The following is a 17,622-nucleotide window of genomic DNA, read 5'->3' on the forward strand; positions in this document are numbered from 1 at the left end:
TGCACGAGGGCCTTCTCCAAACTGTTGCCACAAAGCACTTGTATGCTGTAGCATTAAGATTTCCCTTCACTGGAACTAAGGGGCCTATCCCGAACCATAAAAAACAGCCGCAGACCAATACTCCTCCTCTACCAAACTTCACAGTTGGCAGGTAGCGTTCTCCTGGCATCCGCCAAACCCAGATTCGTCCATCGGACTGCCAGATGTTGAAGCATGGTTCATCACTCCAGAGAACGTTTCCACTGCTCCAGAGTCCAATGGCGGCGAGCTTTACACCACTCCAGCCACGCTTGGCATTGCACATGGTGATTTTAGGCTTGTGTGCGGCTGATCGGCCATGGAATCCCATTTCATAAAGCTCCATACGAACATATATTGTATTGAAGTTACTTCCAAAGGCAGTTTGGAACTCTGTAGTGAGTGTTTTAACCGAGGACAGACAATTTTTACAAGCTACGCTCTTCAGCACTCTGCTGTCCCGTTCTGTTAGTTTCTGTCCTGCCACTTTGCGGTGGAGCCATTGGTGCTCCTAAACGTTTCCACTTCACAATAACAGCACCTGCAGTTGACCAGGGCAGCTCTAGCAGGACAGAAACTTGACCAATGACTTGTTGGAAAGGTGGCATCCTATGACGGTGCCCATTTGAAAGTCACTGCGCTCTTCAATAAGGCCATTCTACTGCCAATGTTTGTCTATGGAGATTGCATGGCTGTCTGCTCAATTTTATACACCTGTCAGAAACAGGTGTGGCTGAAGTAGCCAAATCTGCTCATTTGAAGGGGTGTCCACATACTTTTCTATATATAGTGTAACTTTTCTATATACTGTATAGTGTAGCTTCTTATCTGTCATGTTTGTGTAAAGGACATCACGCTGCTTGCTTTGTGAGGACCTTTTCCTCCCAATTTCTCCCATACCTGTCGCAAACTCGGGACCTCTGCCTTGCTAGCACACGTGACCACCCTCCTGAAGCATCTTACCAGTTGGCTCCACACGAAAAGCTACCTATTTGCTGGAGCAAGTAGGGACAGTTCAGGCTGAGTAGTAAGTTTTACATCCGCATGTGTTACATTTGGAGTTGTGTTGTGCAGACACCTGCATTTTTCTTTACAGTGGATTTGATCTGGTCGTGTCAGTTTACAATAACTTTAAAGAGCAACTGACCCTAAAAACAACTTCTGTAGAAAACAACCTATGTGGCATAGATTTGAGTCAGACACATTTATTCTACTGTCAAATAGGATCATTTTGGTCATAAAATCAATCTCGTGCTAAACTGAGTTTTGTTAGACTTGTGGTTGTGACTGCATCACAATGTAAATGAAGGTTGGGTTTGTTTAAATCCTGCCCATGTAACGGATGTTTTCAAGCATGGTGGTGGCTGCATCATGTTATGGCTATGCTTGTCATCGTCAACGACTAGTTTTGACGTAAATCGTCTTCGAAGTCTCTGGCAAGACTTGAAAATGTCTGTCTAGCACTGATCAATAAACAACTTGACAGAGCTTAATGGGAAAATTTCAAGGTCCATGTGTGCAAAGCTCTTAGAGACTTTACCACCCCCCAAAAAATTACAGCTGTAATCGCTGCCAAAGGTGATTGTAAAATGTGTTGACTCAGGGGGTTGAATACTCATCTAATCAAGATATATTTGTGCTTTATTTTCCTTAAATAATGTTTTTGCTCATTGGCAAAATATTACACAACAGAATGTGGAAAACATCAAGAGGTGTGAATACATTCTGAAGGCATTGTACATAGGGCAGCAGTCACTAAGGTGCAGGGTAGAGTATCGGGTGGTAGCTGGCTAGTAACAGTGACCTAAGTTCAGGGTTGGGTTCTGGGCGGAGGCCAATGACTGTGTGGCCATACACGTCTACAACTCAAGTCATCAAGTTTGCTGATGACACAACAGTGGTAGGCCTGATTACCAACAATGACGAGACATCCTACAGGGAGGAGGTGAGCCCAACAATGACGAGACATCCTACAGGGAGGAGGTGAGACCAACAATGACGAGACATCCTACAGGGAGGAGGTGAGACCAACAATGACGAGACATCCTACAGGGAGGAGGTGAGACCAACAATGACGAGACATCCTACAGGGAGGAGGTGAGACCAACAATGACGAGACATCCTACAGGGAGGAGGTGAGACCAACAATGACGAGACATCCTACAGGGAGGAGGTGAGACCAACAATGACGAGACATCCTACAGGGAGGAGGTGAGGGCCCTGGAAGTGGTACCAGGAAAATAACCTCTCCATCAACGTCAACAAAATGAAGGAGCTGATCGTGGACTTCCAGAGAAAGCACGACCCCATCAACATCGACAGGGTCGCAGTGGAGAGGGTGAAAAGCTTTTAGTTCCTCAGCGGGCACCTCATTGATAACTGGAAATGGTCCATCCACACAGACAGTGTGGTGAAGAAGGCGCAACAGCACCTCTTCAACTTCAGGAGCTGATGAAACTCTGCTTGACCCCTAAGACTGTTACTTTAGGTAAATCCACAGTCGTATAACGTATTAGAATTTCAATCTCTGGAATCATTTCACAGCCGTCTGGGGGGCTTGTAAATGTGTGTGTTATGTTTTGTTGGTTCTAAATCAGATCAATGTTTGAGGTTGATAAAACGCAGCGATTAGTGTGTGGAGGCGTAGATGACCTGTGCGTGCGCACATGTGTGTGACAGATTGCCTCACATCAGCTTGAGATGCAAGTGGACAGATTGACAGATGACCGCCGCAAACCCCCACACAATAGAGCCTGAAATGGAGACCTAGTCTCTTTCTCTCTTCCCTCCACCTTACTCTGTCCCTATCTTCCCCGCTCACTTCTCTTCCCTCTCTCTCTTCATCTCCCTCCTTTTCTCGCTCTCTTTTTACCAGTCTGAGATGATCTGTCATTCTCTGTCTCTCTTTCTCTCTAAACTCTCCGTCATCTATATGAAAATGTATTCATGAATAGAGCTGCTGTAAATTACTGACGCTTGTCAGGTGGAAAGAACACACACTAGCCTCTTCCTGAACATCTGATGAATGTGATGAACGTTTGATGAGCATTTGATGATGACAATAAAGTGGACTTTTAATTAAAAGTGAGCCACCTGTCTGCCTCAAGCGTTTACTTCAAATCAGGAGCACAAACGATGCACATATATATTAGTGAGGTCCTGACATTGAAAAGTGTTGTTGTAGTGGGGACATATTAGAAGCATGACATTGCAAGAGTAATTCGCTGGTCACTGGGGAAAAGTTTGATTCCGTAAATACACAGCTGATATTGTTGATTATGTTTATATGCGTGGCTTATTATTTTTGTTAGATTCAATGTAATGGACATGTTTGCATGTAGATGACAGAGTGGTAAGCTTAGACTTGCTATTTGTCATTTTGTGTGACTAGTATATTTGTCATTGGTGTAGACAAACAGCTACGTTGGATGAGAGACGCGCATTGACAGCTAACTCAAACAGACGTGCTGCGTGATTGTTGACTCTGTAAAAGAGCTCACTTAAAAACAGAAAAGGCTTCTGAGATGAGAAATTGATTCATGGTAGCTGATAGATGGAATAGTGTTGCCTTCATTAGGGTCTACCTCTCTCATGAGATGTGTTCGTGTGGATCTGTGTGTGTTTATGTGTGTGTGTATGTAAATAAAAAATATCTGTGTGTGTGCATGTCTCTCTGCATATGTGTGTGTGTGTGTGTGTGTGTGTCTCCCCCTCTTATTTGAAGTGGACCATGCAGGCCTGGTGGTAGGGATTATGCCTGGCTTTTTTGAGGAGCTTCCCCCGAGGGGCATCAGCACTGGCGGGTCAAGGTTCACCTGCTTAATCTGGTCCCCCAAGTGCTTTATGGGTAATTGCCAGTGCCTAATCAAGTTTCTGTGGAGCCCCTTTTCTCAAAGATGCTGGCCAGTCAGTGGCTGGGTCCCAAAGGGCACCTTATTCCTTATATAGTGCACTACTTTTGTCCAGATCTCTATGGGCCCCTATTAAATGTAGTGCACTAAATAGGCAATAGGGTACCATTTGTGATGCATCCAGTGAAGCAGAGGCAAGTGAGAAGAGGGATCCAGGGAACTAGGATCAAGGGCCCCTGGCATCGGGTGTGACAGGTCAACACAAGCTTTCCTTAACCTTGTGGCACTCCAATCCGGACCCAGGATGTAGCAAGCTAAATAGGTTCCCTGAAACCACATGCCATGACTGGACAGGTCCCTGAGTGATTTTGGTAGTGCACTGTTTTGGTCTTGATTAATGGTGGTTGGGGTAAGGTTTGAATGAGATTTATATAAGGTCAAGGGCTGTGTGTGTGTGTGTGTGTGTGTGTGTGTGTGTGTGTGTGTGTGTGTGTGTGTGTGTGTGTGTGTGTGTGTGTGTGTGTGTGTGTTTCAGGCCCTCAGTTGATGTGCCGATGGGAGAGTGTGGGTCCCAAAGGCTGTGTGGTCCACTCCAATGATTGGAGTCTAGGGAAAGGGGTGGTAGTATGGGATCTAACATATACCGTATGGGCAAGTAAGCACACACATGCCCTAGGCAAGGGCTTAGAAATAGCAATGATATACTCATAACAAAGGCACTACAATTTACTATCCTCAAGGAAACTGAGATGTGGAGCGTTTTAACATCAATCTCAACAGTTCATTTACTGTTCATTCATCCCAGAAAACATCTCTTCCAGCATATACTGTATCTCCGTGATACTGCTACTGTTGAAGGAAATAAAAAAAGATCCCCCATTCTTTCTCAATCAGACACTTCGATCTGGCATGACCTTGCTTATAAACTAAACAGGCTGATGTATGGAGACACAGACACACACACACACACACACTGAACGCCACGCTATCTTGACATTTGGAGAAATGATTACAAACATAAGCGGGATGAGAGGGCCCCATTGACAGAGATGTGGAGAGTGAGTCCTCATAAGGAACGTAACCCATCAGTAGAGATAAGGTGTCCTCATAATGGATGTTAGCCATTGACAGAGATAGGAAGTGCCTTCATAAGTTCCATAAAGGATGGTTATGGTAATGTCCTCAGGTTTTGTTGGCTTTTCTCAACCTTCATTATAGGAGTGAGTTGTCATTAACCAGATAGACTAAGCTCAGAACCACCCTGCTCGGTTGACATTGTGAGGACATTAGCACTGTAATTCAGCCCCTAATACCCAGTTAATGGATAGTGGTGCTTTTTGGAGTGTGACAAAGCTTTTCATTGGAATATCTGAATAATAGACAATATAATGAATCAGTGCTGTTGCAATTAATATAGGGTAAGGACTTCCATTTTTTGGAGGAAAACCTAACATTTGACTGGAAGATTTGAGAGTTTCACACTTTCCATACACTCATGAGAGAATGTTCAGTGAGAATGTAGTGAGAACGTCCAAGCATTGATATTACTAATCAGGTCATCATAAGATATGCAACACATCCACCCCCATAACACTCTCACACATCAATAAATCATCCACCATCATTGATGTCCGAATCTCAATTCACTCTAAACTTCAAAGATGAGTGGCCGATTTTGTGTAGAAAGTTGAGTAACTTTAGAAGCCGAAGACACCCAACATTTTCACAAGTTTCCCATTTGGCTAACCGTGGGACAGAAGCTGATGTGAAAGGGAATTTTGGGAGGGTACAAATATGGGGCGTTATTTGAGGATAGGATCCTGGGGTTGGACAGTGATCCCTCTCAAATACCAACTCCACTATTCTCATAGTTATTTCTAACGCAATGATACAAGCTACTGCCATTTTCCAACTGACTCCATTCAGTTTAACAGCAGTCTGGTATTTCAGTAGATCAGTGCTTAATTTGTAAATCGGGAGGTTCCGGAACAAAAAGTGAGCAGGAGAGGGGGGTGACCTGGGGAGTTCTAAGGTACCGGAATGCATGAGGGGGAAAAAAGAAAATCCCCTTTACAATAAAGCATTGCATGCACAGCATCACATTTGTGTAGTGACATAGAGCAGTAGAACAGAGGCCCTTAAAAGAAGTTGCACACATTGGGAACATTCTATTAACCTAGGGTCTTTTATAAATGCATTACATGCAATTCTGTCATTTTACATGACTGGAGACTTTTTTAATACATCACAAATTATTAAAATGACAGGCTTTGACATTGACAAACTGAAAATCTGAGCTCAATGAAAACGACCTCGTCTTGAATCCATCAATAGCCTAGGCCTAGGTGTGTGGAGACATATATTGTAGGCTACAATGTGAGGAGGAAATTATAGTCCTAAAAATGCTTTCCAGTTTCTCTGACTCGCCCAATGATGCGCAGCACACTAACTGATGATGGCAAATGTGCTCGTGCCAAAGTATCTCTCTTTCTTTTGTAAAACAATATTTGGAAGTTGATCAAATATTTTGGTAGCCTACAGTAAAGAGTCTCTGCTTTTCAGCAGGAGCCATTTGCTTTCCAACCTGTGTTTTCCCTTGATTTTATTTGAAATTTTGAGAATGGCCTGTTTTGTCTACATTATATTCTTTCACTGACAAATTTGCCACACGTTCCCAGGTGTAGCCTATTCCTTTATATTGGGCTACAATCAACAGCTGGGCTATTTTTTTAAATAAGCAAATGATCCTCTGGGGCTAAATTATAGGCCTTCACATGATGTAGTAGGCTATTCTGAACGATTTCATTAACAGACAGCAGGAATTCTATTATTCAGGCAAATGTATTTCAATTGATCAGGGGTGCTGCAGTTCCTTCAGAACCCTTCGCACGGCTATGATTCTATAATGAAATGAATGATGAAGTGCAACACTGGATAGATGACAGTTGCAGGCTCATGTCTATCAGAGCAGAGAGCTCATACAAGTTGAATTCATTCTAGTTATGTGAGAGATACTGGTGCACTTCTCACACAGCCACAGCCTTGCGTTGATCTCGAACATACAGTAAATTACAATGTTGAGCAGACCATAAACCCGAGCCTGGCCCAAACCAAATCAGCTCTTAGAATATTAGGCCCTGGACGAATATTTTTTTTTTCACATAACATTTTTTGTGGGGGCAGGATAATTAATGAAGAGGCAACTCGAATGAACTTTGATCGCTTTTATAATAATTTTTACATTGAAAAAAGTTAATTATTTTTCATGCCACAAGAGGTACAGGAGTCCAAAACAAGAGTTCCAGCTCAAATTAAGCACTGCAGTATATTGAATCGAGTGCAAAGCAATATCACAAAGCCCTTCTGCTCATAAACGTAAGGCCATATCCAGGCACCAATTGCAGAGTGGCAGAGAGAGTGAAATAAAGAGGGGGGGTGTGAGAGTGTAAGTGTGTTTGTGCGTGATCGTATATCAGTAGGCTTTTGTCTCATGTTCTGTGCGCAACTATGTGTTTTAGTGTATGTCTCTTTAGTATTTTCAAGTGTTTGTATTTCTGTCTCATGTACAGCACGTCTATATCGTGTGTGTGTGTGTGTGTGTGTGTGTGTGTGTGTGTGTGTGTGTGTGTGTGTGTGTGTGTGTGTGTGTGTGTTCGTAGTGTGTGGGTCTGATTGAAGAACTAATCCACTTTGTGCCAGAAAGGAGCCGCAATAACACACACAAGAACACACGCACACTGTGTCAATGAAGACCATAGGGAGGAACCAGACGCACACGCACGCGCAAGCAAACACAGTCATTTCATTATCCCAGTATTGAAGGGCTTTGGGTTATAACATTAAATCACACATTGAGAGTTGCTCTTGCTTTCTGAATTTCATCTGTTTTGCATTCATCTCTTATTTAGACTTGAGACTTGATAGTGGAGGCAGCACAAAACTTTATGGCATACAGTTCCTACTTACAAATTAAACTTAGCCTACATTATAAGCTACCCTGCACAGTGAAAGATGTGCTAGACTAGCCTTACTTTAGAATTTTGATGTGGACTTCCACGGCATCTATGTCTCTCCCTTACAGAGGAAAAGGCAGAGCTATTATGATCTTGCTATTACCTATCAAATCATATTACATCAACAAAATGCTTAGGGGGTTAGGGGTTGATTTGGAATTGGGCAGTAGGCGTAGTGCTCTGTATCTCCCTCTCTCTATTCAATTCCATCTGTGATAGTGCTTTTTTGGCAAGAAATACATGTGTAAAATGACCTAGCAAATGATATTGAGGAATCATTGCTGTATAATAACCCCCCTTCACCTCCCTCTCTCCAACCTCTCTCTTACCTCCAGTCCTGAGGGATGACTTCAGGCAGACACCCAGTGATGTTGTGGTGGCGGCAGGGGAGCCAGCTGTCATGGAGTGCATCCCCCCGCGGGGCCACCCGGAGCCCACCATCTCTTGGAAGAGGAACAACATGAAAGTCAACGACCACGACGAGAGAATCACCGTGAGTCCTTTCTGTCTGTCTATAGAAATATGCCTCTGTTGCATCCTTCAATAATTGTATTGTTGTGGCTATCCAAAAAAGACCTGCAGGCCTGCATATTTGTCTATCTATACCTGCAGTACCACTCAAAAGTTTGGACACACCTACTTATTGGATTTTTCTTTATTTTGACTATTTTCTACAATGCAGAATAATAGTGAAGACACCAAAACTATGAAATGTCACATATGGAATCATGTACTAACAAAAAAGTGTTAAATAAATATTTTAGATTTTAGATTCTTCAAAGTAGCCACCCTTTGCCTTGATGACAGCTTTGCACACTCCTGGCATTCTCTCAACCAGCTTCACCTGAAATGACCTGAAATGCTTTTCCAACAGTCTTGAATGAGTTCCCACATATGCTGAGCACTTGTTGACTGCTTTTCCTTCACTCTGCAGTCCAACTCATCCCAAACCATCTCAATTGGGTTGAAGTCGGGTGATTGTGGAGGCCAGGTGATCTGATACCGAACTCCATCACTCTCCTTCTTGGTCAAATAGCCCTTACACAGCCTGGATGTGTGTTGGGTCATTGTCCTGTTGAAAAACAAATGATAGTCCCTCTAAGTGCAAACCAGATGCGATGGCGTATCGCTGCAGAATTCTGTGGAAGCCATGCTGGTTAAGTGTGCCTTGAATTCTAAATAAATCACCAAGAGTGTCACCAGCAAAGCACCCCCACATCACCTCCTCCATGCTTCAGTGGGAACTACATATGTGGAGATCATCCGTTCACCTACTCTGCGTCTCACAAAAACACGGCGGTTGGAACCAAAAATCGCACATTTGGACTCATCAGACCAAAGGACAGATTTCCACCAGTGTAATGTTCATTGCTCGTGTTTCTTTGCTCAAACTGTTTTTTGGCCCAATCAAGCATCTTCTTCTTATTGTTGTCCTTTAGTAGTGGTTTCTTTGCAGCAATTCAACCATGAAGGCTTGATTCATGTAGTGTCCTCTGAACAGTTGATGTTGAGATGTCTACTTGAACTCTGTGAAGAATTTATTTTGGCTGCAATTTCTGAGGCTGGTAACTCTAATGAACATACCGTCTGCAGCAGAGGTAACTCTGGGTCTTCCCTTCCTGTGGCGGTCCTCATGAGAGCCAGTTTCATCAACATGGTTGAACATTTCTGCATTGACTGACCTTGATGTCTTAAAGTAATGAGCTGTTCTTGCCATAATATGGACTTGGTATTTTATCAAATAGGGCTATCTTCTGTATACCACCTCTGCCTTGTCACAACACAACTGATTGGCTCAAACGCATTAAAAACAAATGAAATTCCACAAATTAACTTGCATTCCAGGTGACTACCTCATGAAGCTGGTTGAGAGAATGCCAATATTTAGCAAAGGGTGGCCACTTTGAAGAATCTCAAATATAAAATATATTTTGATTTGTTTAACACTTTTTTTGGTTACTACATGATTCCATATGTGTTATTTCATAGTTTTGATGTCTTCACTATTATTCTACAATGTAGAAAATAGTCAAAGTAAAGAAAACCCCTTGAATGAGTAGGTGTGTCCAAACTTTTGACTGGTACTGTATATGCAGATAGACAGACGGACGGACAAAAAAATCATTTAATTTAATCTATTTGAAGGTGTAATGACCAAAAACTGAACCCACCAGTACAATAGACCACCTCTCTGCTCTCTCTGAGGCCTAAAGCACTCAGATACACACAACACAACACAAACTACAGTCACTTATCTGTATAGAAGGCTTTGGGTATATGTATTCCACATCTGTCTGTGGAGGTTCTCTCAATGTCAAATACAACCACATGAATACGAGGAATAGTCAGAGGGGGGATGGGAGAGAGAAAGAGAGAGTGGAGTGGGGTGAGGTTGGAGAAAGAGAGAGGGACAGAAACAGAAAGAGATAGTGACAATTTGATGCTAGGGGTATGGAGAAAGAGAGATAAACAGACACAGATGCCTAAATGTGTTGGTTGCTTAATAAACAACATGATAGAGTGAATAGGCTTGGGGACATGACAAGCACATCACCATGCTTCTTTCCCCCCTGCTGTGTCTTTTAAGGGGACTTAATGATTTAGTCTCTCTCTCTCTCTCTCTCTCTCTCTCTCTCTCTCTCTCTCTCTCTCTCTCTCTCTCTCTCTCATAGATTCGAGGAGGCAAGCTGATGATTTCGAACACAAGGAAGAGCGACGCAGGCATGTTTGTGTGTGTGGGCACCAATATGGTGGGGGAAAGGGACAGCGACCCAGCAGAACTAGTGGTGTTTGGTGAGTGGAGTTTACATTCAGATGACCTTGCTTTCCCTGGTTCTGTGTTTTCTCTGGTCCTCTCTATTTTCTACTGTGTATTTATCATATTTTCCCAACTTCTGTCACTCTCCAATCTTGTCCTCCTTTTCTTTTTCTCTCTATCTCTCTCACTGTACGTTGTTTTCTCTCTGACCATATCGCTCTCTAACTCTCGGTCTGTCAGAGCGACCCATGTTCGTTAAGCGTCCTGTGAACCAGGTGGTGTTGGCTGATGACACGGTGGACTTCCTGTGTGAGGCCCATGGAGACCCCGCCCCCACCATCCGCTGGAGGAGAGAGGAAGGAGAGCTGCCCCGTGGCAGGTGAGGAGAGAGAGAGAGAGAGAGAGAAAGAGAGAGAGAGAGAGAGAGAGAGAGAGAGAGATTAGTCACCAGACATCAATGAGAGTGAATGGACCCCATGTACAGTAGGATATCATTCTATATATTCACCCTGGTCTGTTGTTGTTGTTGCAGGTCAGATATCCGCAGTGACCACAGCCTGCGTCTGACCCAGGTTCGGGCTGAGGACGAGGGCACCTACACCTGTGTGTCTGAGAATAGCGTGGGCAAGGCAGAGGCATCGGGCAGCCTGCAGGTCCATGGTAAGACCAGGCACAACACACATGAATATGGGCATGAGTGACACACAGTTTCTTATGTAAAGCTGACAGGCAATTTCAATTTCGGTAGCATTTGACTCTATCAGTAATGACTTAGGTCTCCTGCACTTTTTGACAATTTACTTTTGGAACCCTCCACACACACACATGCGTGTGCGCATACACCCACACAAGTAAAGACACAGGTGCACACACACGCACCAATAGGAGTTTATGGCATGGAATTGCATGGAGATTGTTCTGTGTGAATTATGGCAACATTATTTAGTTTGGAGAGTGCAGCTGCAAAATTAATGGGGTATGCTAGTGTGTGTGTGTGTGTGTTTTTTTTAAGTATAGCCATCAAACCGTAATACCTAGCCATAGCAGGGGATGAGTTCAATTTAATTTAAATTCACTCAATTCAGAAGATGAATAGAAATTCTGTTAGAAATTTTAAAATTGCATTTATTTATTTCTCACTTCCTGAATTGACTAAATTGACTCCAACCGGAACCATACTACAACCCTCCAACCAGAGCCATACTACATAAAGCATAATCTAATGATGATACACTAAATCTTGAATCTTGGTTCACTGGACTGCACTGCCCATTAAATCAAGTCTCAACTCAACCCATCTCATTTTCATTCATCTCTTTGTTTTTTCTCTCTGCTCAATTTTTCTCCATCTCTCCATTCCAGTGGGTCCATTCAGTAAGTACACCATTTCATCTTGTGTGTGTGTGTGTGTGTGTGTGTGTGTGTGTGTGTGTGTGTGTGTGTGTGTGTGTGTGTGTGTGTGTGTGTGTGTGCGTGTGTGTCGGGAGGAGGGCAAGGAATTATCTGATTCCATGTGGTTGTCATACAGATGTAGGATCTTAATTTGAGCCAGTTAAACCCCTCGTTTGCTTTTATACTGTATGATTGGGGGGGAAAAGTCAATATTCATTAAGTCCCCCTGGCAGACATGTCAAATCATACTCTGACAATACCATATGTACTGTATGTTGTTGTAGGTGTACAGAAAAGGCTAGCTTTACGTGCATCAATATCATGGACCAGTTTGATCCAATTGCATTCTTTGGCATTTTAATGTTTATGGTTGAGGTGTCAATGGCTGTTGCTGTATTTATAGTGCAGACTATCTATATCTATCCCCATAACATGATGCTGCCACCGCCATGCTTCACGCTAGGGATGGTGTTAGACGGGTGATGAACTGTGCATGGTTTTCTCCAGGCATAGCACTTAGCATTCAGGCCAAAGAGTTACATATTTGTCTCATCAGAATCTTTTGCAAACTCCAGGCGTGTTTCATGCTCCTTTTTTCTCAGGAGTGGCTTTTTTCTGGCCACTCTCCAATAAAGCCCTAATTGGTGAAGTGCTGTAGAGACTGTTATCCTTCTGTTGTTCTTCCATCTCAGCCAAGGAACTCTGTAGTTCTGTCAGACTGGTCATTGGGGGGCCTCCCGAGTGGCGCAACCGTCTAAGGCATTGTAGTGCTTGAGGCGTCACTACAGACCCGGGCTCGATCCCACAGCCGGACGTGACCGGTAGACCCATGAGGCGGCGCACAATTGGCCCAGCGTCGTCTGGGTTAGGGGAGGAGTTGGCCAGCTGGGATTTCCATCGCTCTCCAGCGACTCCTTGTGGTGGGCTGGGTGCCTGCAAGCTGACCTCATTTGCCAGCTGGACGGTGTTTCCTCCGACACATTGGTGCTTCTGGATTAAGCGAGCAGTGCGGCTTGGCAGGGCGGTGTTTTGGAGGATGGATGGCTCTCGACCTCCCCGCTCCCAAGTCTGTAGGGGAGTTGCAGCGGAGTTAATCAGCTACTTGCATATTACCTCAGTTTACTTGTTGAAATGATACAGGTGAGTTCAGTTATGGGGGCCCTATCTGGGATAGACAAACAATCTTAAATGATATTTTTTTTATCATGCCCGCAGCACGAATAAAATCATGACATAATCTCAATGTGCTATTTCCTAAACTGCCCTGTGTATTAGCATGACAATAGAGGGATAAATATGCCGATGGGTGAGTGAGTGAGTGAGTGAGTGAGTGAGTGAGTGAGTGAGTGAGTGAGTGAGTGAGTGAGTGAGCGAGTGAGCGAGTGAGCGAGCGAGCGAGCGGGCGGGCGGGCGGGCGGGCGGGCAGGCAGGCGGACGGACCAGTAGCGATTTGGTCTGTTCTATCAGCATCTATTATCATTATTTTTTTTAAACATTTTTATAAATGTAAAAGATGGCATCCATTTTATCAGCAAAACATCAGTATGCAATGATAAGTCCACTTTCATCTTCCAAATAAAATGTGGATAAAACATGTTGTGGACTTCAACATGCAAGGGTTTTCGTATAAACATCTGTTTCAATTGTTTTCTTCTGGGAAATATATTAACAGCGTTTGGGTGCGTTTTTAATTACAAGTGGGTCTACTCCAGCGCATGTGTATGTGTCTGTCTGCGTCACTGTGTGACTGTGACAGCTGCCTGTCACTCTCTTCCCCTGAGGAGGCTCTCTCCGAGGACACGGCTGTGCTTTGTTACTGTGTCTGTGTGTCTGTGTGTGTGCATATGTAAGACAGCTTGAGAAGGAGAACTGACTGTTCTTGTGTGTATGTGTGTGTGTGTAAGATAGCTTGTTTGCATTTGTCTATTTGAGTTTGTGTATGAACATCACAAGAGCAATGACAAGCGCAGATGACTGCTCGACAGACTATTGTCTAATTCGCTCCACTATGTCCATCTGACTCATGTGGAAAAGGAGGGTGCAGAAAAAGCTGAATCGGCCAAGGTTTGACATCAAAAGTCTGGGTGATGCCAGAAAATGACAACATCTCCAGACTGTTATAAGTGCAGAACTGTTAGAATAATATCCTAAGGATATTGAAACACACTGGAGCATGCTCAAGTCCACCATCCTTAACGCTTGCAAGGACACCCTCGGCTATAAGACCAAAAAGCAGAAGGACTGGTTTGATGAGAATGACTCTGAAATTGAACAGCTCATTGAGAACCTTCTGTGCCTGGCAGAACGATATCAACTGCAGGGCCACAAGAGAAGCTCATGCCAGAGCGAAGGCAGTTGTCCAACACCAGGTGAAGGAACTAAAAAACAAATGATGGACAGAAAAGGCCCTGGAGATCCAGCAGCTGGCAGACACTGAAGATTCCAGACACTTTGAGGAGCTCCTCAACAGAAGTACAACAGTTGAGATAGAGGTCAATGATCACGTCCCTCAGCGACCAACAAAGGAGAAATACATGGGAGAACCACCTAGCCTGCAGGAGGTGAAAGATGCCATCAGGAAGAGGAGGAACAACAAAGCCACCGGCCCTGATGGGATTCCAGCAGAAACCATGAAGGAATACATACAGTACCAGTCAAAAGTTTGGAAACACCTACTCATTCAGGGGTATTTCTTTATTTTGACTATTTGCTACATTGTAGAATAATAGTGAAGACATCAAAGCTATGACATAACACATATGAAATCATGTATTAACCAAAAAAGTGTTAAACAAATAAAAATATATTTTATATTTGAAATTCTTCAAAGTAGCCACACTTTGCCTTGATGACACCTTTGCTAACTCTTAGCATTCTCTCAACCATTTCTTTCCTTTTTAATGCATTTTAGCCAATCAGTTGTGTTGTGAAGGAAGGGTTGGTATACAGAATATAGCCCTATTTGGTAAAAGACCAAATCCATATTATGGAAAGAACAGCTCAAATAAGCAAAGAGAAACGACAGTCCATCATTACTTTAGAACATGGTCAGTCAATGCGGAACATTTCAAGAACTTTTACATTTCTTCAAGTGTAGTCGCAAAAACCATCAAGCGTTCTGATGACACTGGCTCTCATTAGGCCCGCCACAGGAAAGAAAGATCCAGAGGTACCTCTGCTGCAGAGGATAAGTACATTAGAGTTAACTGCACCCCAGATTGCATCCCAAATAAATACTTCACAAAGTTCAAGTAACAGACACATCTCAACATCAACTGTTCAGAGGAGACTGCATGAATCAGGCCTTCATGGTCGAATTGCTGCAAAGAAGCTACTACTAAAGGACACCAATAAGAAAGAATCAAGAACAATGAACATTAGACTGGTGGAAATCTGTCCTTTGGACGAGTGAGTCCAAATTAGACATTTTTTGTTCCAACCACCTTGTCTTTGTGAGACGCAGAGTAGGTGAACAGATGATCTCCGCATGTGTGGTTTCCACCGGGAAGTATGGAGGAGGAAGTGTGATGGTGTGGGGGTGCTTTGCTGGTGACACTGTCTGTGATTTATTTAGAATTCAAGGCACACTTAACCAGCATGGCTGCCACAGCATTCCGCAGTGATACGCCATCCCATCTGGTTTGTGCTTAGTGGAACTATCATTTGATTTTCAACAGGACAATGACCCAAAACACACCTCCAGGCTGCGTAAAGGGCTATTTGACCAAGGAGAGTGATGGAGTGCTGTATCAGATGACCTGGCCTCCACAATCACCCGACCTCAACCCAACTGAGATGGTTCGGGATGAGTTGGACCGCAGAGTGAAGGAAAAGCAGCCAACAAGTGCTCAGCAAATGTGGGAACTCCTTCAAGACCTTTGGAATAGCATTCCTCATGAAGCTGGCTGAGAGAATGCCAAGGGTGCAAAGCTATCATCAAGGCAAAGGGTGGCTACTTTTAAGAATCTTAAATATAAAATTATAAGATAAAAGTTAAAGAATGGATTTTCAGAAATATATCAATATTAGGATGAGCAATGTTGGAGTCTGGAGTATATATACAGTATATTGAAGTCGGAAGTTTACATACACATAGGTTAGAGTCATTAAAACTAGTATTTCAACCACTCCACAAATTTCTTGTTAACAAACTATAGTTTTGGCAAGTCGGTTAGGGATATCTACTTTTTGCATGAAACAAATATTTTTTCCAACAATTGTTTACAGACAGATTATTTCACTTATAATTGACTGTATCACAATTCCAGTTGGACAGAAGTTTACATACACTAAGCTGACTGTCCCTTTAAACAGCATGGCTTTAGAAGCTTCTGACAGGCTAATTGACAGAATTTGAGTCAATTGGAGATGTACTTGTGGATGTATTTCAAGGCCTACCTTCAAACTCAGTGCCTCTTTGCTTGACATCATGGGAAAATCCAAGACCAAGACCTCAGAAAATAAATTGTAGACCTCCACAAGTCTGGTTCATCCTTGGGAGCAATTTCCAAACACCTGAAGGTACCACGTTCATCTGTACAAACAATAGTACGCAAATATTAACACCATGGGACCACGCAGCCGTCATACCCCTCAGGAAGGAGACGCGTTCTGTCTCCTAGAGATGAACATACTTTGGTGCGAAAAGTGCAAATAAATTCCCTAACAACAGCAAAGGACCTTGTGAAGATGCTGGAGGAAACAGGTACAAAAGTATCTATATATTATCCATAGTAAAACGAGTCCTATATTGACATAACCTGAAAGGCCGCTCAGCAAGGAAGAAGCCACTGCTCCAAAACCGCCATAAAAAAAGCCAGACTACGGTTTGCAACTGCACATGGGGACAAAGATCGTACTTTTTGGAGAAATGTTCTCGGTCTGATGAAACAAAAATAGAACTGTTTGACCATAATGACCATCTTTATGTTTGGAGGAAAAAGGGGAAGGCTTGCAAGCAGAAGAACACCATCCCAGCCGTGAAGCACAGGGGTGGCAGCATCATATTGTTGGGGTGCGTTGCTGCAGGAGGGACTTGTGCACTTTACAAAATAGATTGCATCATGAGGAGGGAAGTTTTGTGGATATATTGAAGCAACATCTCAAGACATCAGTCAGGAAGTTAAAGTGTGGTCGCAAATGGGTCTTCCAAATGGACAATGACCCCAAGCATACTTCCAAAGTTGTGGCAAAACGGCTTAAGGACAAGAATGTCAAGGTATTGGAGTGGCCATCACAAAGCCCTAACCTCAATCCTATAGAAAATGGGTGTGCAGAACTGAAAAAGCGTGTGCGAGCAAGGAGGCCTACAAACCTGACTCAGTTACACCAGCCCTGTCAGGAGGAAAGGGCCAAAATTCACCCAACTTATTGTGGGAAACTTGTGGAAGGCTACCCGAAACATTTGACCCAAGTTAAACAATTTAAAGGCAATGCTACCAAATACTAAGAGAGTGTATGTAATCTTCTGACCCACTGGGAATGTGATGAAAGAAATAAAAGCTGAAAGAAATAATTCTGACATTTCACATTCTTAAAATAAAGTGGTGATCCTAACTGGCCTAAGACAGGGAATTTTTCTAGGATTAAA

General features: G+C 43.3%; 1 protein-coding gene across 2 annotated transcripts in view; it reads left to right on the top strand.

Annotated features, from left to right (window-relative positions):
* The window catches only part of LOC115136013 (roundabout homolog 2-like), a 122,235-nt gene that overhangs the window by 58,094 nt on the left and 46,519 nt on the right, over nt 1-17,622 (top strand). For both annotated transcript variants that reach the window (XM_029671338.2, XM_065023755.1), the window contains exons 3-6: nt 8,218-8,375; nt 10,555-10,675; nt 10,881-11,019; nt 11,173-11,300. In XM_029671338.2, the coding sequence (XP_029527198.2) occupies nt 8,218-8,375; nt 10,555-10,675; nt 10,881-11,019; nt 11,173-11,300 (546 nt within the window). The remainder of the gene's footprint in view (nt 1-8,217; nt 8,376-10,554; nt 10,676-10,880; nt 11,020-11,172; nt 11,301-17,622) is intronic.

Source organism: Oncorhynchus nerka, linkage group LG10, assembly GCF_034236695.1.
Source record: "Oncorhynchus nerka isolate Pitt River linkage group LG10, Oner_Uvic_2.0, whole genome shotgun sequence".
NCBI classification, from domain to species: Eukaryota; Metazoa; Chordata; class Actinopteri; order Salmoniformes; family Salmonidae; genus Oncorhynchus; species Oncorhynchus nerka.